The 19,722-nt window shown below is 43.1% G+C and overlaps 7 protein-coding genes across 10 annotated transcripts; 3 read left to right on the forward strand and 4 right to left on the reverse strand.

Moving 5' to 3' along the window:
* Positions 1-4,777: 4,777 nt before the first annotated feature.
* On the reverse strand, positions 4,778-6,806 carry LOC112345114 (pentatricopeptide repeat-containing protein At2g35030, mitochondrial-like). Its single transcript, XM_024671194.1, has 3 exons — positions 6,159-6,806; positions 5,606-6,086; positions 4,778-5,531 (listed from the first exon to the last, which is right to left on the reverse strand). The coding sequence occupies exons 1-3, from the start codon at positions 6,804-6,806 to the stop codon at positions 5,509-5,511; spliced, it is 1,152 nt and encodes a 383-aa protein (XP_024526962.1). The 3' UTR covers positions 4,778-5,508.
* LOC9652273 (pentatricopeptide repeat-containing protein At4g02750) lies at positions 4,836-5,492 on the reverse strand. The gene has a single exon (XM_002966439.2). It carries the CDS (start codon positions 5,490-5,492, stop codon positions 4,836-4,838), a length of 657 nt encoding a protein of 218 aa, XP_002966485.2.
* Positions 6,807-7,004: 198 nt separating the features above from the next.
* On the forward strand, positions 7,005-7,542 carry LOC112345163 (copper transporter 5-like). The gene has a single exon (XM_024671373.1). It carries the CDS (start codon positions 7,023-7,025, stop codon positions 7,482-7,484), a length of 462 nt encoding a protein of 153 aa, XP_024527141.1. The 5' UTR covers positions 7,005-7,022; the 3' UTR covers positions 7,485-7,542.
* Positions 7,543-7,595: 53 nt separating this feature from the next.
* Positions 7,596-9,577, forward strand: LOC9652720 (bromodomain-containing protein 4). Of its 4 annotated transcripts, XM_024671267.1 has the most exons (4): positions 7,596-7,690; positions 7,762-7,843; positions 7,899-7,923; positions 8,000-9,577. In XM_024671267.1, exon 4 carries the CDS (start codon positions 8,004-8,006, stop codon positions 9,402-9,404), a length of 1,401 nt encoding a protein of 466 aa, XP_024527035.1. In that variant the 5' UTR covers positions 7,596-7,690; positions 7,762-7,843; positions 7,899-7,923; positions 8,000-8,003; the 3' UTR covers positions 9,405-9,577. The 4 variants fall into 4 exon arrangements, with proteins under 4 accessions (XP_024527035.1, XP_024527034.1, XP_024527036.1 ...); XM_024671266.1 differs by having other exon boundaries at positions 7,762-7,923; XM_024671268.1 differs by having other exon boundaries at positions 7,633-7,843.
* LOC9652274 (pentatricopeptide repeat-containing protein At4g02750) lies at positions 9,354-11,383 on the forward strand. The gene is made up of 2 exons (XM_002966106.2): positions 9,354-9,450; positions 9,571-11,383. Exon 2 carries the CDS (start codon positions 9,579-9,581, stop codon positions 11,289-11,291), a length of 1,713 nt encoding a protein of 570 aa, XP_002966152.2. The 5' UTR covers positions 9,354-9,450; positions 9,571-9,578; the 3' UTR covers positions 11,292-11,383.
* A 105-nt stretch (positions 11,384-11,488) lies between these two features.
* LOC9652275 (cytochrome P450 98A3) lies at positions 11,489-12,109 on the reverse strand. The gene has a single exon (XM_024671195.1). The coding sequence runs from the start codon at positions 12,107-12,109 to the stop codon at positions 11,489-11,491; it is 621 nt and encodes a 206-aa protein (XP_024526963.1).
* A 43-nt stretch (positions 12,110-12,152) lies between these two features.
* On the reverse strand, positions 12,153-19,541 carry LOC112345115 (pentatricopeptide repeat-containing protein At4g02750-like). The gene is made up of 3 exons (XM_024671196.1): positions 19,052-19,541; positions 17,689-18,949; positions 12,153-12,957 (listed from the first exon to the last, which is right to left on the reverse strand). The coding sequence occupies exons 1-3, from the start codon at positions 19,539-19,541 to the stop codon at positions 12,153-12,155; spliced, it is 2,556 nt and encodes an 851-aa protein (XP_024526964.1).
* Between the last annotated feature and the right edge of the window lie 181 nt (positions 19,542-19,722).

Here is a 19,722-nt window from a genome sequence, read left to right on the forward strand (position 1 = left end):
TTTCCGGAACCCCGAGGACTCATTCTTAGAGAAACTCTTGAATTTTCCCCTGCTATACGTTCCCCTTGGTTTGGCCCCTTTGCTAAATGTGGCTCCCAACCCCGTCGTGTTCCCTTTTCACAAATTATCGTTGAAGTGCACCTTGATGGCCGCATCCAACGCTTCCTTGTAGTTGGTCGGGTTCCAGCGCATCACCTCACCGCGAGCCCAAGTTTGCAAACCTGAAATGAAGGCATGGAACGCATCCATATCCCCCATGTCCGTGACAAGTATCCTCTTTGCCATGAACCCATTCACATATTCCTGGATGGTTCCAGTCTGCTTTAGCCTACTCAGCTCATCTCTCAGATGCAGAGTGGCATTCAGAGGAACGTATGTTGCGTGGATCCTCGCCTTCATCATGTCCCAAGTGGCCACTGGTCCTTCGTTGGCCTCCGTCGTTCTCCACCAAGACTTGGCATTATCTGCCAAGTATGGTTTTGCACATTGGACCTTCTCCGAGCTCGGTAATCGCAACGCTCGGAAGTAGTCCTCCATATCGTAAAACCAATCCTCCACCACCTTATAGTCATTCACTCCCTTGAAGACCGGTGGGGGCTTTGGTTTGTACTTGGGAACTGCCTGAGGGATTGATTCTACTTTGGTCTGTTCGACCTTGTTTGGTTCTGCCTCAGTCCCTACCGAAGGGTCCGCACCTTCTGCACTGCCAGCATCCGCAATCTTTCTCTTTTTCTTCCGCTTCTCGTCATGCTTTAGCTTGCATACGAGAGTCTCCAGTAGGGCATTGGTCTGTGCCAACTGTCCTTTTAGCATGTCCAATCGAGCCTTGGATGACCGAACCTCACCACCGGACTCCTGTTTAGAAGTTTCCTCACTAAAGTCTTCCTTATGCAAGGATTCCTCATCCATAGCCTCTTGTTCGACCGGAGGCTCCAACTCTGGCGGAGGTTCTGTCTCCGCCTGGGTTCGCTTACGCCCTACCCTTGCCATCTCCCAGCAATCCGCCTCTATCCTTTGCTAGAACTGAGGAAAAGGCTCCGATACCAAATTGTCAGCCACAAATTTTTCCTTTCCAATTTGCCAGCTTAACTCGTCTATCCGTCCGACACTGCCTTGGCTTTTGCTAAGTTCCCTCACCAAGGTTCTCGCCTATGGTACTAACTCCTACTTGGTCCTACTTGGTTTCAACTACTCACTGCACGAGCAACAGAGTGTTAGCCATCCATTCACGGATTCCCAATCTCTCTCAATCCCCCTCCCCAGGTTAGACTGGACTTAAGGTTCGGCTACACTCCCCGCAAGCACAAGCAGCCAAGCACACCAAGCTTCCAGGTTCCTAACATCCCTTGGTACCATAAGACTTGATCATGGGACCCTCTAAATCCCAAGTCTTGAGTGCAACACTAGCTTCGGGACGCCGGGGCGAAACACCGTGGCCTAGCGGCCCGGTATGGGTACCTCTACCCCCCCACTTCCATCCCGAAGGAAGGCCCAAGCCCCTAGGAAGGGCGAGGACCAATGAGCCACATGGTACTCAAGTGGGGCACCACTCCACATGAGCCGAAAGCACCGAAATCAGTTTCCCTTTCAGGAGTGGGAGCTACTCTTGAGCACTTCCTTGGATGGCCCCTCCGGCACCAACCAAGTCCATACTCACTCCCACCCAAGGCCCCTCGGTCCTAGTCTCAACCTCAAGTCGGTTTGGAAGCCCCACTGGAGAGTCCCTTCAAAACTGGTTCTTGGACCTCACTATCCTTACTATACTTTTGGAACCCCCTGCAGCCCCCCCCCCCCCTGGGAGACGCACGCTTTGGGCTTTCACCCCTTGACCCGTATTAGTATTTGGACTTAGTCTCTGGCTCGATCTCGGACTTGATTTCGGATCCGACTTTGGATTCGGTCTCGGACTCGATCTCGACCTCGATCTCGGACCCGATCTCAGACCCGACCTCGGACTCGACCTCGGACTCGGTCTCGAACCCGATTTCGGATCTCGGACTCGGTCTCGAACTCGGTCTCGAACTCGTTCCCCGAGTCGGCCTCGGACTCGATTTCGGACTCTATCTCGAACTCGGTCTCCGAGTTGGTCTTGGACTCGATCTTTGACTTGGTCCCATCCGATGAACTCTTTGTCATTTTAGTCATGCTTTCGGGGTTTTTTTAGCCTACGACACCTCAGCGAGTTGGTTCCTTACACTAAAGTGGGGGTATTCATATACACCAAACAAGCCTTACTATTGTTGAGTTGCAAAAGACTTTTGGAGCTAACTAGATTTTCCAAGATTATTCTCTATCAATAATATATACTTATTATACTTTATATAATTAATAAAAATTATTTTTTCATTTCATTTTTTATTTCATATACTTGCACATGTTCTTTTTGCAATACTACCCATAGTACTCATGTGTCTCCATTTTTGTCTTTTACCATTTCAAAAATTATTTCATGATAGTCTTTCGGGTATGTGATATTGCAGCGTGTCATGAGAGCATATATACCATTATATTGATCATCACCATCATTTCCATTTGAAGCTAAGAAACATATAATACATTCTTTGAAAGTCACAGAATTATAGTTTTCTAAAACAAGTAGGAGATCATTCTTTTTCACTTAATTATTTCACCCTTTGTTATTGTATTTATCTTTAACTCATAATCATTATCTTTACTATCCTCTCTTTCTTTCTCTTGTATGGTTTAGTTGTGTTATACAATGGGATGAGTATTACAGCTTTTAGCCCTTGAATTACTACTTTGAGAAGAAAGATTGCAAGAGTTAAAATTACCAACATTAAAACCCATAAACATTTATGTGTGCTTCCCTCTTTTCGAATAACAGTGCAAATGAAGATCTATAAATTCTAGACAATATAGTATAACTAACCCTTCAAAAAAGTATTTTAAAGATGAACTAAATCTCTATTTTATATGTAACAAATGTACATAAATGGTTGTTTTTTTTCCTTTCAAATAGTTATATAGCTTTACATAGAATTTTATTTCAAAATTGATAATTTTTAAATTCTGACAAACCTAACATTTATTAGCTAGAAAGGAGAATACAGATTTAAGGAAATGACAAGAATACTTTTCTAAAAACATCTTATTTTCTGTTTTAACAAACATCCCTATTATGGCATATAATTAATATTTAAATTGTTAGAACAAGAAGTCTATATAATATGTAGAGAGTTGTAAAATTATTAGGTTTATTAAATTATAATTGAAAATTTAACTCAACTCACAAGCTCAACTCTTCAGCTTAGTTCACACTCTTGATAGAAATGATACAATTGCTAGAAGGAATTATCATAATCATCAACATGTCTAAATGCATATTTAAAGATGTTTAAGAGAAGGCTCCAACCTGCATGAGTGCCTACATTCAAACCATTATACCATTACAATATCATCCTTTTAAGATATATGGGAAACTTGTGTAAATATTGGGCATCATACCAAGAATGATAGATAGCAATCACTATGACTTATCATCCTTAGAATTGGTTTGATGATTGATATTTAAGATTTCCTTAGCCAACTAACAGAGTTAGATCTAAAACTTCTTTAATATCAAATGTAAGTTCTTAAATTTAGACTTTCTAAAAGGTCATTAACTATTATTCAAACCCAAAAATATTTTATTTTAAGTACCCCAAAACCCTTAATTAATTGAAAAGAGGGGTCCACTCTTATTCATATACCCTCTATATTTAAACTTTTATGAATCATTTCTCAAATTATTCTTTCTAGTTGTTTATAAATTAGTAATAAAAGTAGGAGGGGCTACACCATATACCATGAATATTACTATCAATTGAGTTTAATTATTTAATTACATCCATATAACATTAAACAATTACATTAATTGTTACTCTAGATTCAAAGGATGAGAAAGTTGTTACTCATTTATTAATGTGAATGTATGAAATACAGAAAACACGTATATTTGATTAGTCCAAAAATCCCACTATGCATCATTGTTATACATTTGGCCCTCATATTATGAATTTTTTAAGATTTAAATTTTAAATAATAGCATTCTACTAATACACTATTATTCACATGGACTTGTATGTGTAGCACATTTAGATATAGGATTTAGGTATTTAGAAGTATTTTTGCTATTTATTATATAATAATAAATTACAATAATTTTGTAATGTAAGAGTAGTATCTTCAAAATAATATTTAGTTCCACAGTAAGTATTTTGAGACTATATAGGTTTACTATCTCCAGAATATAATACTAAATTTTCATCTAATTGTAATCTTAAAATACAACTTTTGCCTCTGCTGTTTGTGTGGACTATTTATTTATATTTTCAATATAATGTTAAATCACAATTTTCTTTTAGAGATATAATAAACAATCCTGTTTGTAAATATTGATGAGGCATATTAAAGTATCCACCCACTAAAAAAACTTAAATAAACAAAACAAATATATAAATAATTATAAACTCCATCAGTGCTATGATACCATCATTGCTTATTGCAAGGGGTCAGCATATGTTTGGTACTTTGCTACTGGTAGATGATGGCTTTTATGATTATTTAAACGTTGGTCTTAGTATTTGGGTTTATATTCAATTGAAAATAATTTTGCAAATTGTGCTGCTAATCCTAATGGAGATCTTGATAATTGGGATACTGTTAGACAAGCATTAGAAACATTGTTACAAGGATCACAGCATTATCAGAACATTCTTCAACAACATTTTGTTAGGTTCCAAACCTTTAGCAAATTTCATTTTTCTTTACAAAAAGCTTTAATAAAATGCAAATATTTCGCACTTTTTGAATTTGTCCATTACCGAAAAGTGTATCTACAGTGATGAACAAATGTTTGAGAGCAAAACATAGGAAGAAGTTATTGTCGACGACGTTGAGTCTAAGGCCCTCTCTCCAGCTCTAGTCCCCCTCTCGAAATCGTCGTGAGTTTTACAAGCTCCCAGCAAAATCCCCCACACAACTTCACTGGCTGGTGAAGGCATGTCTCTCGCGACGTCCTCGGCCTCTTTCAATCTCCCCGTTCTTCCAAGCAAATCGATCATCGCTCCAAAGTGTTCCTTCTCTGGCCTCAAACCATAGTCCTCAGCCATGGACACAAAGTATTTCACACCATCTTCCACCATTCCTGCATGGCTGCACGCTGTTAAGACGTGCAAGTAAGATCCTTCCTCTTGCTTCACACCTTCCAGATCCATCTCACGGAAAAGCTCGATCGCGCAGGCTCCCCGCGCTCCATTGACATAAGCAGCGAGCATGACGTTCCAGCAGTAAGCATCTGGCCTCGAGATCTTGTGGAAAACTCTTCTTGCTTCGTCGAGATCTCCCTGCTGAGCGTGTCCTGCAACCAAAGTCCACAACACAGACGATGGATTTGGCATCTGTTCTATCAAAGTCTTCACCTCGTTGGTTGTTCCGTGTCTGTGGTTAGCCACCACGATCGCATTCCAGGACGCTAGATCCCTCTCGGGCATTGCATCAAAGAGCTCCTCAGCTTGGACGAGATTTCCACTCTGGTCGCACACCGAGATCATGGAATTCCACGAGAGAACGTTGGTCATCGGCATTAGATCGAAGGCTTGCTTACCTTGCTGGAGATCGCCAAGCTGAGCGTAAGCTTGGACCAAAGCCGTCCACGAGATAACGTTTCTCTCCGGCATAGTATCAAACATTGACTTGGCCTGTTCGACCTCTCCATTTCGCGAGAAAGCCACCATGAGAGCCGTGGAGGAGACCACGTCTTGCTCGGGCATCTTGTCAAAGGCCTCTTTTGCTTCCAAAAGGTGGCCCTTCTGTGAGGCCGAGATCACTGCAGTGAACAAACGAGCATTGTGAGCATAGGAGGAATCAAAAACAAGTTTGGCCTGTTCGAAGTCCTCGCAGTCCGAGTGAGCCTGGCAGAGAGTCGTCCATGAGACCACATTCCACTGCGGCATTTTGTCGAAGGCACACTGTGTTTTCGCGATGTCGCCACCTTGAGCGCAGGCAGCCACCAATGAGTTCCAAGTCACCACGTTTCGCTCCGGGAGATCGCGGAAGAGGCTCTCGGCGGCAGCGAGTTCCCCATTCTGGCCTAGAACAGCAACGAGCGAGTTAAACGAAATAGCGTCATGCATTGGCATTCTCTGGAAAAAACTCACCACCTTTTCGGAGCTCACGAACTCGGCCGAGGATGAAACCACCGTCGTCCAGCTTACCACGCTTCGCTCTGGCATGCCATCAAAAAACTCTTTGCAAGACTCGAAATCGCCGGACTGGGCATTTGCAGCTAGCATGGAGTTCCAAGTCACAACGTTTCGCCGGGGGGATCTCTCAAACACCACGGCCGCTTCGTCAAGCTTCCCATTCTCTTGAAATCCTTGCACCATGGCGCTCCAGGTAATAACATCGCGAGACTCCATCTCATCAAAGAGAGACTTCGCTTCTTCCAGATGCCCCTTGTGGGTATAGGCCGAGAGGAGCGCGTTGCAAGCGATTGGATCGTGGAAGGGCATCCTGCGCGAAAGATCCCTGGCCTGATCCACGCACCTGTTGTGGCAATAGCTCGCCAGCATGATCGTCCACGAGAAGAGGTTCCTGCGCGGCATGGAATCGAAGACGCCCCGCGCGGCGTCGGCGCTGCCGCATTTGCCATACATGTCGACGAGGAGATTGCCGAGCAAGGGATCGCCGCTGAGCAGCGCGCTGGATCGGATGCGCCAGTGGAGGCGCGCGCCCTCGCCCACATCCCTCGCAGCGCTGCATTCGCGAAGAGCCCTAATCAAAACCTCCTTCTCCGGGTTCCACATACCGTACAAAGTAGTCGTTTCGACCGTACAATCTAACTACCGTACAAAGTAGTTATTTTTAACCGTACGACCTACCTGCCGTACAAAGCTTAAAGGTTGTGGACCACGTGGACCATATCCTTGTCCTTGGAAAGGAATTTCTCCACAAGGCAAGAAAAGGTTGGGTTAGCTATAAAATAGGTGTTCTTGAGGGGAGAGAAGAGAGAAAGGAAAAGCATGGATCATATGGCGATGGCGCCCATGAGCTTCTTCTGGCACATCAAATTCACGCTCCTCTTCCCCGGCTGGGTGCCCGACACTCCACTCCTCTACGCGCTCACGCTCATCTTCGCCGTGGTGTTCGCGATCGCCCACGAATGGATCGCCGCCAAGCGCTCGACCATCCTCGCCCCCTCGCCCTCGCCCAACGCCTATTCCGCGCCGGATTTGGAGAAGGGAGCCAGCAGCGACGAGGATCCCGCGAGAAATCCTCCCAAGTCTATCGTGGCGATTGTGCTCGCGGTGGTGATCCACGGCGCCTATGTGATCACGAGCTACTTGCTGATGATGATGGTGATGACTTTCAACGCTGGGATCTTCATCGCGGTCATGGTAGGATTGTGTATCGGATTCCTTTTCTTCAAGCTTCTGCCAAATCGACCGAGGATTTCTTCCACCGCGCCCGGATCCTCTGTTTAGAGGGAACGCTGTTATATTTGTAAAGCTCCTATCATCAATCAATGGTTGCTTTGATTTATCCTGGCCGTTGGGTAAATTCCCAGAGATTCCGAATCGACGGCGCCGCGCCGCGCGGCTCCTACTGTGTATGGCGGAAAGGGAGAGGTTTTATTTTCTCGCTTTGATTTGTGGCCGAGGGCTCGGCGGCACGGCACGGCGCGGTAGAGGTGAGTGACGATTTTGCGGCACGGCCGTGGCGCGGGAATGATAATCCGTGCTCGCGCTTGCTTCTTGCTAGCATCTTGGGGCGCGATTCGAGCTGATTGAGTGGCGGATTAGGGTTTACGCGCTCGGGGAGCCCGGATTTCGTCCACTCGCAGGTAGAGCTCTCCCTCTAAGGATCCGAGGAATCACACCATTTTCTTGCTTTGGCAGTGATCGCTCCCAAAGAGCTACTCAGGTAAGCGGTTGGTTACTTTAACTGGGAGTTTTGGTGTTGATACGTGTGTTTTCTCTCGTTTTGGTTCTCTTATTAGTGTCATGTCTCGTCACGCTGACTCGGATGATTCGTCCAACGAGGGCAGTGGGACTGACTCGGAGGAGGACCAGAAGCCCGACGAGATGTCGTCCCGCTCGGAGGGTTCGTCCGAGTCCGACTCTGGGGACGAGACCGAGGAGACCGAATCGCGGTACATGGTCCAGAAGAATGATCCTGGCGACAAGAGAACTCGCGAGGATCTAGCCGCTGTGGAGCCGGCGGCCAAGAAGTTGAAAACTCTGGGAGGAGGAGGAGTGAGGCCGACTATACCCACGAAGTCTGACTCCCAGATTAAAACTCTGCCGGCGAACAGGACCGTGGCGACTGCGAAGACTCCTCCCGTCAAGAAGCCTGTGGATCCACTGCCGAAGAAGCCGGGAGAAGCGCAGGCCAAGAAGAAAGAGCCAGAGAAGGAGCCAACGCCGAAAAAGACTCCACAGAATTGGTCGAGCGAGGACGAGATCGAGCTCATCTCCCGGATCTTGAGCGACATGAAGACGGGGATCCGGCCACCCAAACGAGGCTCCCGGGGTGACAACTATCACTACTGGGGTGATCTTCTCGAGGCTTGCCGGAGTAAGTTCATCACGGACTGGTCCAAGGAGCAGCTCTACGACAAGTACAGGCGGATAAAGATGCGGTACGACGAGATGGTTAAGAAGGAGAGGAGCGAGGGGATTACTGCTTTGAAGTTCAAGAATCCGGGAGAAGAGAAGGTGTACAAGCTCTGGAAGGAGATATACGACATGCAGGAGCAGGAGGAGTCAGAGCCACCATCGGCTGTGAAGCCAGACGCGAACAAGAAGACGAGAACTCCGCCACCTCTCAAGAGCAGCGAAGATGACACCAAGAAAGACGTTGCGTCCACGTCCAAGAAGCCGAAGCCTCCTGCTGCTGCTGCAAGGCAAGAGCCAAAGCAGAACGGGAGCGTCAGCGAGCAACGACAGCAGCAGCAGCAGCCGCAGAGCCCGCCGCCGCCCCAAGCCGAGAGGAATCTCACGGTGGCGGCTATGAACGAGCTGCAAAAGAAGAGCAACGCGGCTCTCTCGGAGATGCAAGGCAAGATCGACGAGATCATGAACGACTTCCATGCGAGGAGCCAGGGGATGGTCCAGGAGGCAGTGAAAGGTGCCGGGGGGAAAGCGGAGTGGCTTAACGAGTGGCTGACTTTCTCCATGGCCCGGGGCAGCGCCACTCCCTTTTTTGGCATGGAGATGCTGGGAGGCATTGGAACGGGATGGATTGGAGGCCCGTGGGATGGATCGAGCCCGACTGCCATGAAACTCAAGGAACACTGGCTCAAGCAACAGGAGGACGAGCTTAGAGTGATGGAGCAGCGAGTTCGGCTGTTGCAGGATCTATGCCGCCACCAGCAGGAGCTGCTCAAGGCACGGGGTCACTAGATTTCGCGCGAGAAAAAATTCGTGGAGCAAAGACAAGAAGAAAGAGGTAACACAGATTCTGTTATATTTATTTTTCCTTCTTTCGTAGCCTTAGGAAGCACAGGCATGGTGTGTGATTCTTTGTTTTTTTTTTCTTCCTTTTAATGTTGTTTCAAGCATGTTTCAGTTTCGTAGATGGTCTCTAGCGTCGTGCCGAGGAGCAAGCTGATCGAGAGTATTCGGTCGTGCAAGGAGGGCGTGGAAGCCAAGAAGCTCCACGACCAGGTTCTCGCCAGTGGCTTCTCCCAGGTTCGCTTCTTTGGGAACCTCTTGATTCACATGTACGGCAGGCTGGGAGAACTCGTCCAGGCACGTTCGATCTTCGACAGCATCCGTGATCCCTGTGTCTACTCTTGGGGGAGTATAACTTCGGCTTACATTTCCAATGGCCAGCTCCAGGAGGCCAGGAAGATCTTCGCCAGAGCACCGCTCAAGAACTTGGTCAGCTGGACGAGCATGGTCCAGGGGAATGCCAGGCACGGAGACATGGAGGAGGCCAAGAGGCTGTTCGAGAGGATGCCCGAGTGGGATATCGTGCTGTGGGGGGTGATGTTGGCGGGGTATGCCCAGAGAGGGTATATGGACCAGGCGGAGTTTTTCTTCGAAGAGATGCCGGAGAGGAACTCGGTGGCTTGGAACATCATGGTGGCTGGCTACGCGCAGAATGATCTCCTGGAGAAGGCCAAGGCTCTCTTCGATCGGATGCCCGAGTGGGACGTTGTCTCGTGCTCGACGATGCTCCAGGTGTTTGCCGAGAATGGCCAGTTTGTGGAGGCCAAGAGGACGTTTGATAGCTCACCCGAGAGGAACGTTTTCTCCTGGACGGAGATGCTGGGGGCTCTCGCAAACCAGGGGAAAGTTGACGAGGCCCAGGAGGTTTTCGACCGGATGCCGCAGTGGAACGTTGTGACGCTCAACTCGATGCTGGCAGCGAATGCGCAGAATGGGTATCTGGATCAGGCCAAGGCTATGTTCGATCGGATGCAAGAGAGGACAGCCGTCTCGTGGAACTCGATGATCACGGCTTATGGTCAGAACGGCTGCATCGACATGGCTCGAGAGACTTTCGACAATCTCCCAGGCAGGAACGACGCGTCATGGTCAGGCTTGATCGCGGCTTTCGCGCAGAACGGGCTTCTGGACGAAGCCAACCGGGTTTTCGAGAGGATGCCGCAGTGGACTTCCATCGCCTGGAACGCGATCGCGGCAGGGACTGCGCAAAACGGCAGGGTGGAAGCGGCGATGGATCTCTTTGGCAAGATGGCCGGGAAGAACTCGGTGTCGTGGAACTCGATGATCGCGGGGAACGCTCACAATGGGCAGCTCGAGCAGGCAAAGTCGATGTTCGACAAGATGCCGCAGCGAACGATGCTCTCGTGGAACTCCATGGTGGCGGGGTTTGCTCACTTTGGACAGGGACGAGAGGCGCTAGAGCTCTTCCACGCCATGGCCTTGGAAGGGATCAAACAGGACGAGATCGCCTTCGTTAACGTTCTCGTCGCGTGTAGTCGGATTGGGTGTGTGGATCGAGGGTGGCAGTACTTCGAGTCGATCACCCGCGACCACGGGTTGAATCTCACGGCCGATCACTGCGGTTGCATGGTGGACGTGCTTGCGAGGGCCGGGAAGCTGGAGGACGCCGAGGAGATGCTGGGCAAGATGCCGCGGACGAGGAGCGAGGGGGCGTGGGGGAGCTTGCTGGGAGCTTGTCGGACGCACTGGGATCTAAGCACTGCGTCGCGGGCAGCGCAGGAGTTTGCGTGGTTGAAACCCGAGAGAGCTTTCTCGTATATCATGCTCGCAAATGTTTGCTCTTCGGAATCAAAAGGTGGCAGAGGTTTCGCTTAATGTACTATTATCTTAGCACTGCTTGATTGAATGATCACAAAAGTATTTCTAGGATCATGACTTTGAATAAAGCTTTTTGACTTTATGATTCATATGTGTGACTTGTTTCTTTCCACTTAGTAAAGTTTCAAAGCCTTTTACCATTATAAATATAAACTTTATTTAAATTAGCATCTGTTATTATAAAATATACACCTTTAGACAAGGGTATATGCATGTTTAGGCAGACGCATAGTGGCCACGGCCTCTAGAGGGGTTTTAAGCTGACAAGCTCCAGTGGGAGTTTCTTCCATGGATGGCACTGTCCCTGGAACGTAGCTCCAGTCAAAACCATGCACAAGGTTTGCCACTAGAAAGTGTACTGTTCTCAATCCCAGTGGCATCCCAGGGCACTTCCGACGTCCACAGCCAAACGGGAGGAGATTAAAATCCTGGACGCCTTTAACGTCAGTAGAGCCCACGAAGCGCTCTGGGAGAAACTCGGTGGGGTTCTCCCACACGCTGGGATCCATTCCCAGAGCCCATGCATGTAGGAGTAGCGTTGTTCCTTTGGGGATATCGTAGCCTCCAATCTTGGTGTCTTGGCTCGCAATGCGGGGGCTCAAGAGTATACCGGCAGGATATCGGCGGAACGTTTCCTTGATGATCATTTGGAAATACTCGAGCTTTGGAAGATCGGACTCTTGGACCATCCTAGAGTCTCCCACAACTTGTTGGAGCTCCTCTTGAGCCTTTCTCATGACTCGGGGATTCTCCATCATCGCAGCCAGCATCCACTCGCATATAATTCTCGTCGCATCAGTTCCAGCAGAGATCATCTCCTATATTGATTAAACTTCAGTACTTCAGCATAAAGAGATTCTATTTACTTACAATCAGATTTGCTTTCACTTGAGTTTCCTTCTCTGGTCCGTAAAACTGGAGCATAATATCGAGGAAATCCTTGTTCTCTCGTGTGCTATGCTTGTGCTCCTCAACAATTTTCTGTATAAATCTGTCTTGACTGGCATGAACTTGCTTGTAGTAAGGAAGCTCCCAATCCATCCATCTTAAATACCAAGGAACAAAATTACTGAAAGAGGGCTTGAATATGAAATCCAGTACTTGCATAGCCACCTCCTTGAATTCTACAGTTTCTGGATCCATTGGACCATTGTGATATTCAAAATATCTCTTACTTATCAGATTCTGGGTTATAGTGTTGAATATAAACGTGGATATGATACTCCTCACATTTACACTATCAGATTTAAGTACAAGTGCATCAAGTAGACTAGCGAGTTCCTTGCTTCTCATCCAGGAAAATGAATCAATAGCCTTAGTAGTCAATAATTCCATTGTACACAGCTTCCGGGAATTTTTATAATCTTCGCCATATGGACAAGTTCCTAATCCCATAAAATTGTAGCCAATGTATTCACCCGCAACTAAGTAAGGCTTTGAAGAGAAATTATTATCTTGTGTAGTGAATAACTCTCTCATCAAACTTGAGCTTGAAATGAGAGCAGTAGGAACCATCCCAAACCTTAAGGACACAATGGGCCCATATTTGTCAGAGAGTGCTTGAAACACTTTGTGCTGGGGTTTCCCTCCAGTAAATAAGTGAAGATGGCCAATCAGAGGAAATCCCCATGGGCCCGGTGGAAGATTCAAACGAAATTTAGCACTAGAGTTCCATAAAAATAATAGAATTAAGAGGCAGCCAGCAGTAATAGTGACAAGATCCATTTTTAATTTTGAAAGGCATGGAGACCTCCTTTTAAGCTTGAATAAAAAGCAATGTCACCTACTCCTCAAGGAAATATAAGATGTTAGTTGACAATTTGTATCTATGTAGATAAGGTACTAGAAGCATGCCATAAGTCACACCTACTAGTCAAAACATTTAAATCTCTTAGTCACCTAATACCGAGTGTTTTGCCTATAAATCTTTATAGATGGCAAAAATGCCTAGATGTGGAGGAAATCTCATTTAGTGACAAAGAATTTGATTATAGCTAAGTAAAACTATTTAGGGAGTTTGTGCTTTCTCCCTATGACAAGTTTTTGCTTAATGCTTTTGGGTTACTTGCCTATGCAAAGTTGTTTAAAGGAGAAATATTAATTGAGCAAGAGATCAAGCTCATGCAAAAATAATACCCAATAAAGCATGCATTTATCTTTTGTAGGCAAATCCATCCTTTTGGATTCACCTAGTTTACTCAAATTTTTTGCGTAAACAACAAGGGCAAAATAATCATGACGAGCAAGAAGGATTGCATGCTTGATTAATACGTCCTTCTTGATTACACATCCAGATGAGGAAGTAACTTCACTTATTTGAAACCCAACTATCATATTAGGCTTAAGGTGTTATGTGCCATCATCAATGGGAGGACGGTTACACAAAATGCTAGTATTAAAATAGCTCATGTATTGGAAGCTATTGAGATTGGATAGTAAATAAACATAACTCATTTCATTTACAATAAATTTGTGGCCCAAATGAAAAATGTTGCCTTACAAGTAGGCAAGGGAAGGCAAGTGAAGATAGGAGTTTTCATCTTTTTATGGCACATTTATGAACATTACACTGCTTAGGAGAATCTTATGCCTCACCTTACCATTGAGCAACCACCTTTAGTATCTCTTCTGGTCGAGATAGCAAAGGATGTGGATGTGGAGAAAAATCCCAATAATATGGATTCAAGAGAGGAAAATTCTCCCCTCAGAAAAAAACTTGTTTAAATCCAAAAATCCACCTTCAGAGTTTGTTCTGCAAAAATTTAGTAGCTGAGTATGCCATATTAAAGCTAAACATAACAATTATAGTGATAAAACGCTACACCTAGATCAGAAACAAAGTTGTGACTTGTCTATATCTACAAAGACAACCCCAATGCCAATACAAATCTCTCCAAGCATCGGGGAAGTGATAAGTACATAAATGGACAATACTAAGCAAACAATAGATGCCAAAGTTGTGAAAGAAATTCCACAACTTAGGCCATAAAGTCTAACATACAATATGCCTATAGATGTCATAAAACCATTGCCTATAAACACAACTAATGAGGTGAGTTTATGCCAAGAAGATCATGGCTAAGAAACTCAATGGGATGAAGAAAATGAAGTTACAAAAGAGGATCTAGATGAATTGGAGGAATATAGGCTAAGTCTTCTCTAGTTCACCTACACATCCAATAGTGACACACCCTTGGCTGATCAGTCTAGCGAGATGAGGCAGCTGTAGCAGTAGCAGATGCTGCAGCAACACTACAAGGTCAAGGCTAGTCACGTCTTTGCTCACAAGATCACAAGTCAGTCAAGTGAGTTAGTAGTTCAAAGCTTTATGAAAGAGCTCGCTCAACATATCAAGGGAGGAGGCAAGTAGCTAGTTGACAAGCCAATACAACCCTTAAAAGATGAAGAAACAGCAAAATACCACATGTAGGTCTTGAGCTACCTCAAGACAATCACCAAAAAAGTGGATGGAGTCATAAACGAATAGAATTATTAATGCCACATAATCCAAGAACTCAAGACTGCAATCCTGGCTTCCACATCCACATCCACTGATGTAGAGTGCATTAGCCGCCAGGATAAATGCATCATAATGCTCAACTAAGAAAATTAGATTATATGTCAGAAACTTGACAATCTACGCCAAAGCGTTGAGCTTATTACTATGAAGACCAAGCTCAGTAACCTGGAGCAAGATTTGGAGAATCCAACTGCATGAGGACAGACAATATCTTTGTCATAGGGAATAATGAAGAGGTAAATGTTTTATCTTGTATATCATCCCAGGTAGAGCAAAAGAAAAAAGCTTAGATGAAATTTAGTTACATCTAAGCTTAAAAAAGATTTAACCACTTGTCATAAATAAACGTGAAGTAGTTAGGAATAATTATAAAATCATGTAATATATAAGTAGCACTTAGATGTGCTAGAAAATAACCCCCACTCACTGTTGTATGCATTTGTATTGAATTAACCATTTTTTCTCCTGCTTATGATTATTTGTGCAAAGTAGGGTTAAGAGATATATATTTATCCTTACTTACACTTTTAAGGTTTGAAACTGAGTTCTCTTTTATTCTCTTCTCATTCTTTTTTTCTTTCCTATGTTTTTATCTCTATTTGTTTATCACTATTTTGCAACCAGAGGCAAGAACATAAGTACAAGAAAAAAAAGCCTTACTCAGAATAATAGAAAACTTCTTTTTATAATAATGAATTGAGAAAATAAACACTAAATGAACTGGTGTTAAATAAACCTCTTGATGGTATTCTTGAAAGAAGGATAGAGGGGTCATTGACTTATTTATGCAAAAACTTTCCACTACTCGCAAAAATTTGCTTTTTCTAGAAGAATCTTTATGTCAAGACCTTCCATTATAATAGCACCAATAGGATGGCGTTGATGCCAACACCTCCATCTAGGAAATGGAGGATGCTAATCTACAAAACACCAATAATGCTAATATGTGTAGCCAATCTTATCATACACTCAATAATAGATATCACAACCATGACTCTGTCCTTTCCTTTGTCCTTAAATACGGGTAATGACAACATCAACCTTCATTGGAACAAGATCATTTCCCACAGAAAGTGAAACTAAAGTACATGCAATAATAAGTGGGAGAGATGATGTATCATAGTGTTATACCAGTTGAAAAACATTATCAACAATTGCTAAAGCAAGTGCATGCATAAGTTTTACAAAATTTTGACAAAGCATTAGCCACAACATTCCTAACTTGATCTGCTCTGATATATTTAGCTCTACATGAAAAAAAAAAGATTTAGAAGTAAATACTAAATTGCATAACTAACTTAGACGACCTCTGATAGAGATAATGCAATCACTGAAAGGCATCATCATAATCATTAGCATGTCCAAATGTGTATTTAAAAACATCTGGGAGGAGACTCTAATTCACATGAGTGGTTGCACTTAAACTATTATATAATACCGTTCCTTGGAAATATGTGGAAAACTTGTGTAAATGCCAAGCATTATCTCATGAATAATAGTTGGTAATCACCATAAAATGATTGAACTAATAGTACATATTATCCCTAGAAATCTTATAAAGGAACTCTGGCCAGATGTCGGAGTTGGCAACAAGAGCATAAGTTGCACTATGCATGCAACTATCAACTGAGTTTAATTGTTCAATTACAACCTTATAACATTAAATAATTATACCAATTGTTATTCCATAGTTAAAGAAAGAGAAGGTAGTTACTCTCTATGAAGATGAATAAAAAGAAGATGAAAATTTGCAAAAGCTACAAAAATAAGAGAAATTTAGATGATACAAAAGCTAGATCTAAATAAAAATGCATAAATTTAAGCATTTAGGGATAGTTGAAGATGTCACTCATTTCCACCAATGTAATTGCATGGAATATAAAAATATGCATATTCAATTAGCTTAAAAACCTTAATTTATATACAGGAGCAAGAGGTCCAGATTAAAACTAATCCAATGGTTACTAAAATCCCATTATGCTAAAAATAGTATACACCATTGTAGTTATATACTTGGACCTCACAATATGTTTTAAATGCTTTTGTGACCAATAAATAATATAGTATTGTAATTAGCTATAATATATAAAAATTTAAAATCCATCAAACTTTTTAAAAATTTAGTAGCTAAATTTATTGTAGCAAATCATAAATATTTTTTATTTTAATTAAACTATGGAATTATTCATGTTACTTGGTAGCCTATAAAACACTAAAGTGTCTAGCAAACTTGTATGGTAGTGAATATACCTATAATATGCTTGGATATTGCAGGATATTCTACCATTTAACAGTTGTTATTCATTGAGATTAATCTTGTACTTATAATTTATAAACATGTTTATCATTTATAAACTTTCTTAAACCCTTTTTAGTATATTCTTTTTATTCTATCATCTAATGGTTGATATGCAATAAGATTAATCTTGTGACAAACATGATTATAATTATAAACTTTATTTGATAAATTGGATTAATAAGTACCATTAAGCAAACCAAGCATTGCTATATGCAACATGTAGCAATTTTTTTAATATCACAACTTAAATCTTAAGTTAAATATGATATATTTTTGAATGTAATTATGTGTAATGAATTTGTATTGAAGCTTTGTGATTACATTATTAAATGCATTTAGTAGTAATCTGAGATTTTGCTAGACATGATGACAACTGAATTCATGATGAAAACTTTAATAAGTACCCAATACCATTATTTAACTGCTAAAATTTTAATTTAACTTAGTTTCTGATCTTAAAAAGGAATTACATGCTATGCTATATAAATAGCAGTACAGAAAAAGTAAATAGCTCTTACTTTGCTTCTTCTACAACATTAACATTGTTTTGATATCTAGAAGATCCTAGCAAACACCTCCAATCTGTAATATCTGGAGTGTAGGGCATATTCTTCACAAGCTCCTCTGCTTCTACTAAATGCCCAGCCCTACCAAGCAAATCTGTCATGCACGAGTAAATCTGTCTATTTGGTTTTACATCCTGATCATTAATCATGTATACAAAGCATTTTACACCAACTAAGACACTTCCGGAGTGGCTACAAGCAATGAGAATTGAAATAAAAGAGCTCTCAGTTAATCTAGTGCCTTCCAAATCCATAGACTTAGCCAAAGTCAAGCTTTTATGCAAATACCCAGCTTGAGCATATATAGCAAGCATGGCATTCCAAGAAATACCATCTTGTTCTGGCATTGTATCTAAGGTCTTCCTGGCTTTTTTGAGTAGTCCTCTTTGGCCAAATGCTGTGAGCATGCTTGTCCATGAAAGCATATCATGCTCCTCCATTGAGTCAAACACAAGTTTTGCTTCTTCAAGGAATCCATGTTGGGAATAGGCAGCTAGAATTGAATTCCAAGTGATCAAGTTTTTCTCAGGCATGTTCTCAAATAAACACTTTGCTTCATCCATATGCCCTCTTTGAGCATAAGCTGTGATCAGAGCTGTCCATGACACTACATCATGCACCGGCATCATCTCAAACAAGATCTTTGCATTCTCAATTTTATCCTGTTTGACATAAGCAGCCATCATTCCATTCCAGCTTACAGTGTTCCTATCTTCCATCCCCTCAAATAATTTATTAGCATCTTCAACATGCCCATTTTGGGCATATGCTGTAAGCATTGCATTCCAAGATATGACATTCTTTTCTTCCATGCTATAAAAAATACTCTTAGATTTTTCCAAATCACCTTTTTGAGCATAAGCCGAGAGGAGAATATTACAAGATACAGAATCATGGCGTGGCATCCTGGAAAACATTTCTTCTGCTGATGGAAGATGCCCGTTATAAGTATATGCCACTAGCATGGCATTCCACGTCACTATATTCCTCTCAGGCATATCATAGAAAAGATTTTGGGCTTCTGTCAAAAGGCCTTTGTGGGCATAAAGAAAGAGCATTGAGTTTAATGTGACAATGTCATGGACTGGCTGCTTGTGGAACAATCTTATAGACTCCCGAAGATGCCCTCTCTGAGAATATCCTGACAGCATTGCGTTCCATGCAACTAGATTCCTCAGTGGCATGGAATCAAACAAGGCTTGAGCTTCAGGAAGAAGCTCGGCTTGGGAATATGCCACCAACATGGTTGTGCTTGAAACCATACTATGCTCTGGCATCATAAGATAAATCAGCTTTGCACTCTCCAGATGCCCGTTTTGCGCATATGCTGCAAGCATGGTGTTCCAAGTTATAAGATTTCTATTTTGCATGCCATCAAAAATGTTTCTAGCTTCTTCAACTTTCCCGTTTTTTGCATAGATCGTGATCATAGTTGTGAATGTAAAAATATCTCTTTCTGGGAACTTATCAAAGAGAGCCACAGCTTCGACAAGATACCCTTTCAAGGAATATGCAGCAAGCATTGCATTCAAAACAATAAGATTCCAAAGCGGCATTTGATCAAAGAGCTGTCTAGCGTAATTCAAGTTCCCAGACCGAACAAACGCGTTGATCATATGTGCATAGGAAAAAATATCTTTGTTGCTAAGGGCCAGAAAGACCGAATGAGCAAGATCAAAGCTCCCACATCGATCATACATTTGTATGATCATGTTATGGACGTGGGTACCATTGCCCATCACAAGGTCTTTGCTGAAGCTTACTTGGGCATGGATGCGTTTCGCTTGGGGTAGCGTCTTGCAAGACCGAATTATCTCAAGACTCAGTCCCCCAAGTTGTTGGCAAATGCCCAAACCGGGCATTTTGGTGGAATCTAAAAACTATCTACAAAATTGTGGTCCACGACTTCTATATCTACACCAATCATTAATATTATTGTTAATTACTATTTTAGCATATCCAGAATAAAGTTTATTGAAGTCTTCTAGCGCACGTGATGCTTGCTGTGGCGGTTGAGAGGAAATTCAAATAACTAACCATTTG

This window comes from Selaginella moellendorffii, unplaced genomic scaffold, assembly GCF_000143415.4.
Source record: "Selaginella moellendorffii unplaced genomic scaffold, v1.0 SELMOscaffold_7, whole genome shotgun sequence".
Taxonomy (NCBI): Eukaryota; Viridiplantae; Streptophyta; class Lycopodiopsida; order Selaginellales; family Selaginellaceae; genus Selaginella; species Selaginella moellendorffii.

Bases quoted from the DNA above. Each gene is read 5' to 3' on its own strand.
- LOC112345114 (XM_024671194.1), bottom strand. From the start codon at position 6,806: ATGTGGAACCCGGAGAAGGAGGTTTTGATTAGGGCTCTTCGCGAATGC. The intron at 6,087-6,158 runs GTGAGTTTTTTC...GTTCTAGGCCAG, and splicing joins TCGTGAGCTCCGAAAAGGTG to AATGGGGAACTCGCTGCCGC. The intron at 5,532-5,605 runs GTAAGCAAGCCT...GTGTGCGACCAG, and splicing joins GCTTGGCGATCTCCAGCAAG to AGTGGAAATCTCGTCCAAGC.
- LOC9652274 (XM_002966106.2), top strand. From the start codon at position 9,579: ATGGTCTCTAGCGTCGTGCCGAGGAGCAAGCTGATCGAGAGTATTCGG.
- LOC112345163 (XM_024671373.1), top strand. From the start codon at position 7,023: ATGGATCATATGGCGATGGCGCCCATGAGCTTCTTCTGGCACATCAAA.
- LOC9652273 (XM_002966439.2), bottom strand. From the start codon at position 5,492: ATGCCCGAGAGGGATCTAGCGTCCTGGAATGCGATCGTGGTGGCTAAC.
- LOC112345115 (XM_024671196.1), bottom strand. From the start codon at position 19,541: ATGCCCGGTTTGGGCATTTGCCAACAACTTGGGGGACTGAGTCTTGAG. The intron at 18,950-19,051 runs GCATGCAAAATA...TTATGATGCCAG, and splicing joins AGCTAGAAACATTTTTGATG to AGCATAGTATGGTTTCAAGC. The intron at 12,958-17,688 runs GTGTTTGCTAGG...ATGGAACTCTAG, and splicing joins CCAGATATTACAGATTGGAG to TGCTAAATTTCGTTTGAATC.
- LOC9652275 (XM_024671195.1), bottom strand. From the start codon at position 12,109: ATGATCTCTGCTGGAACTGATGCGACGAGAATTATATGCGAGTGGATG.
- LOC9652720 (XM_024671266.1), top strand. From the start codon at position 8,004: ATGTCTCGTCACGCTGACTCGGATGATTCGTCCAACGAGGGCAGTGGG.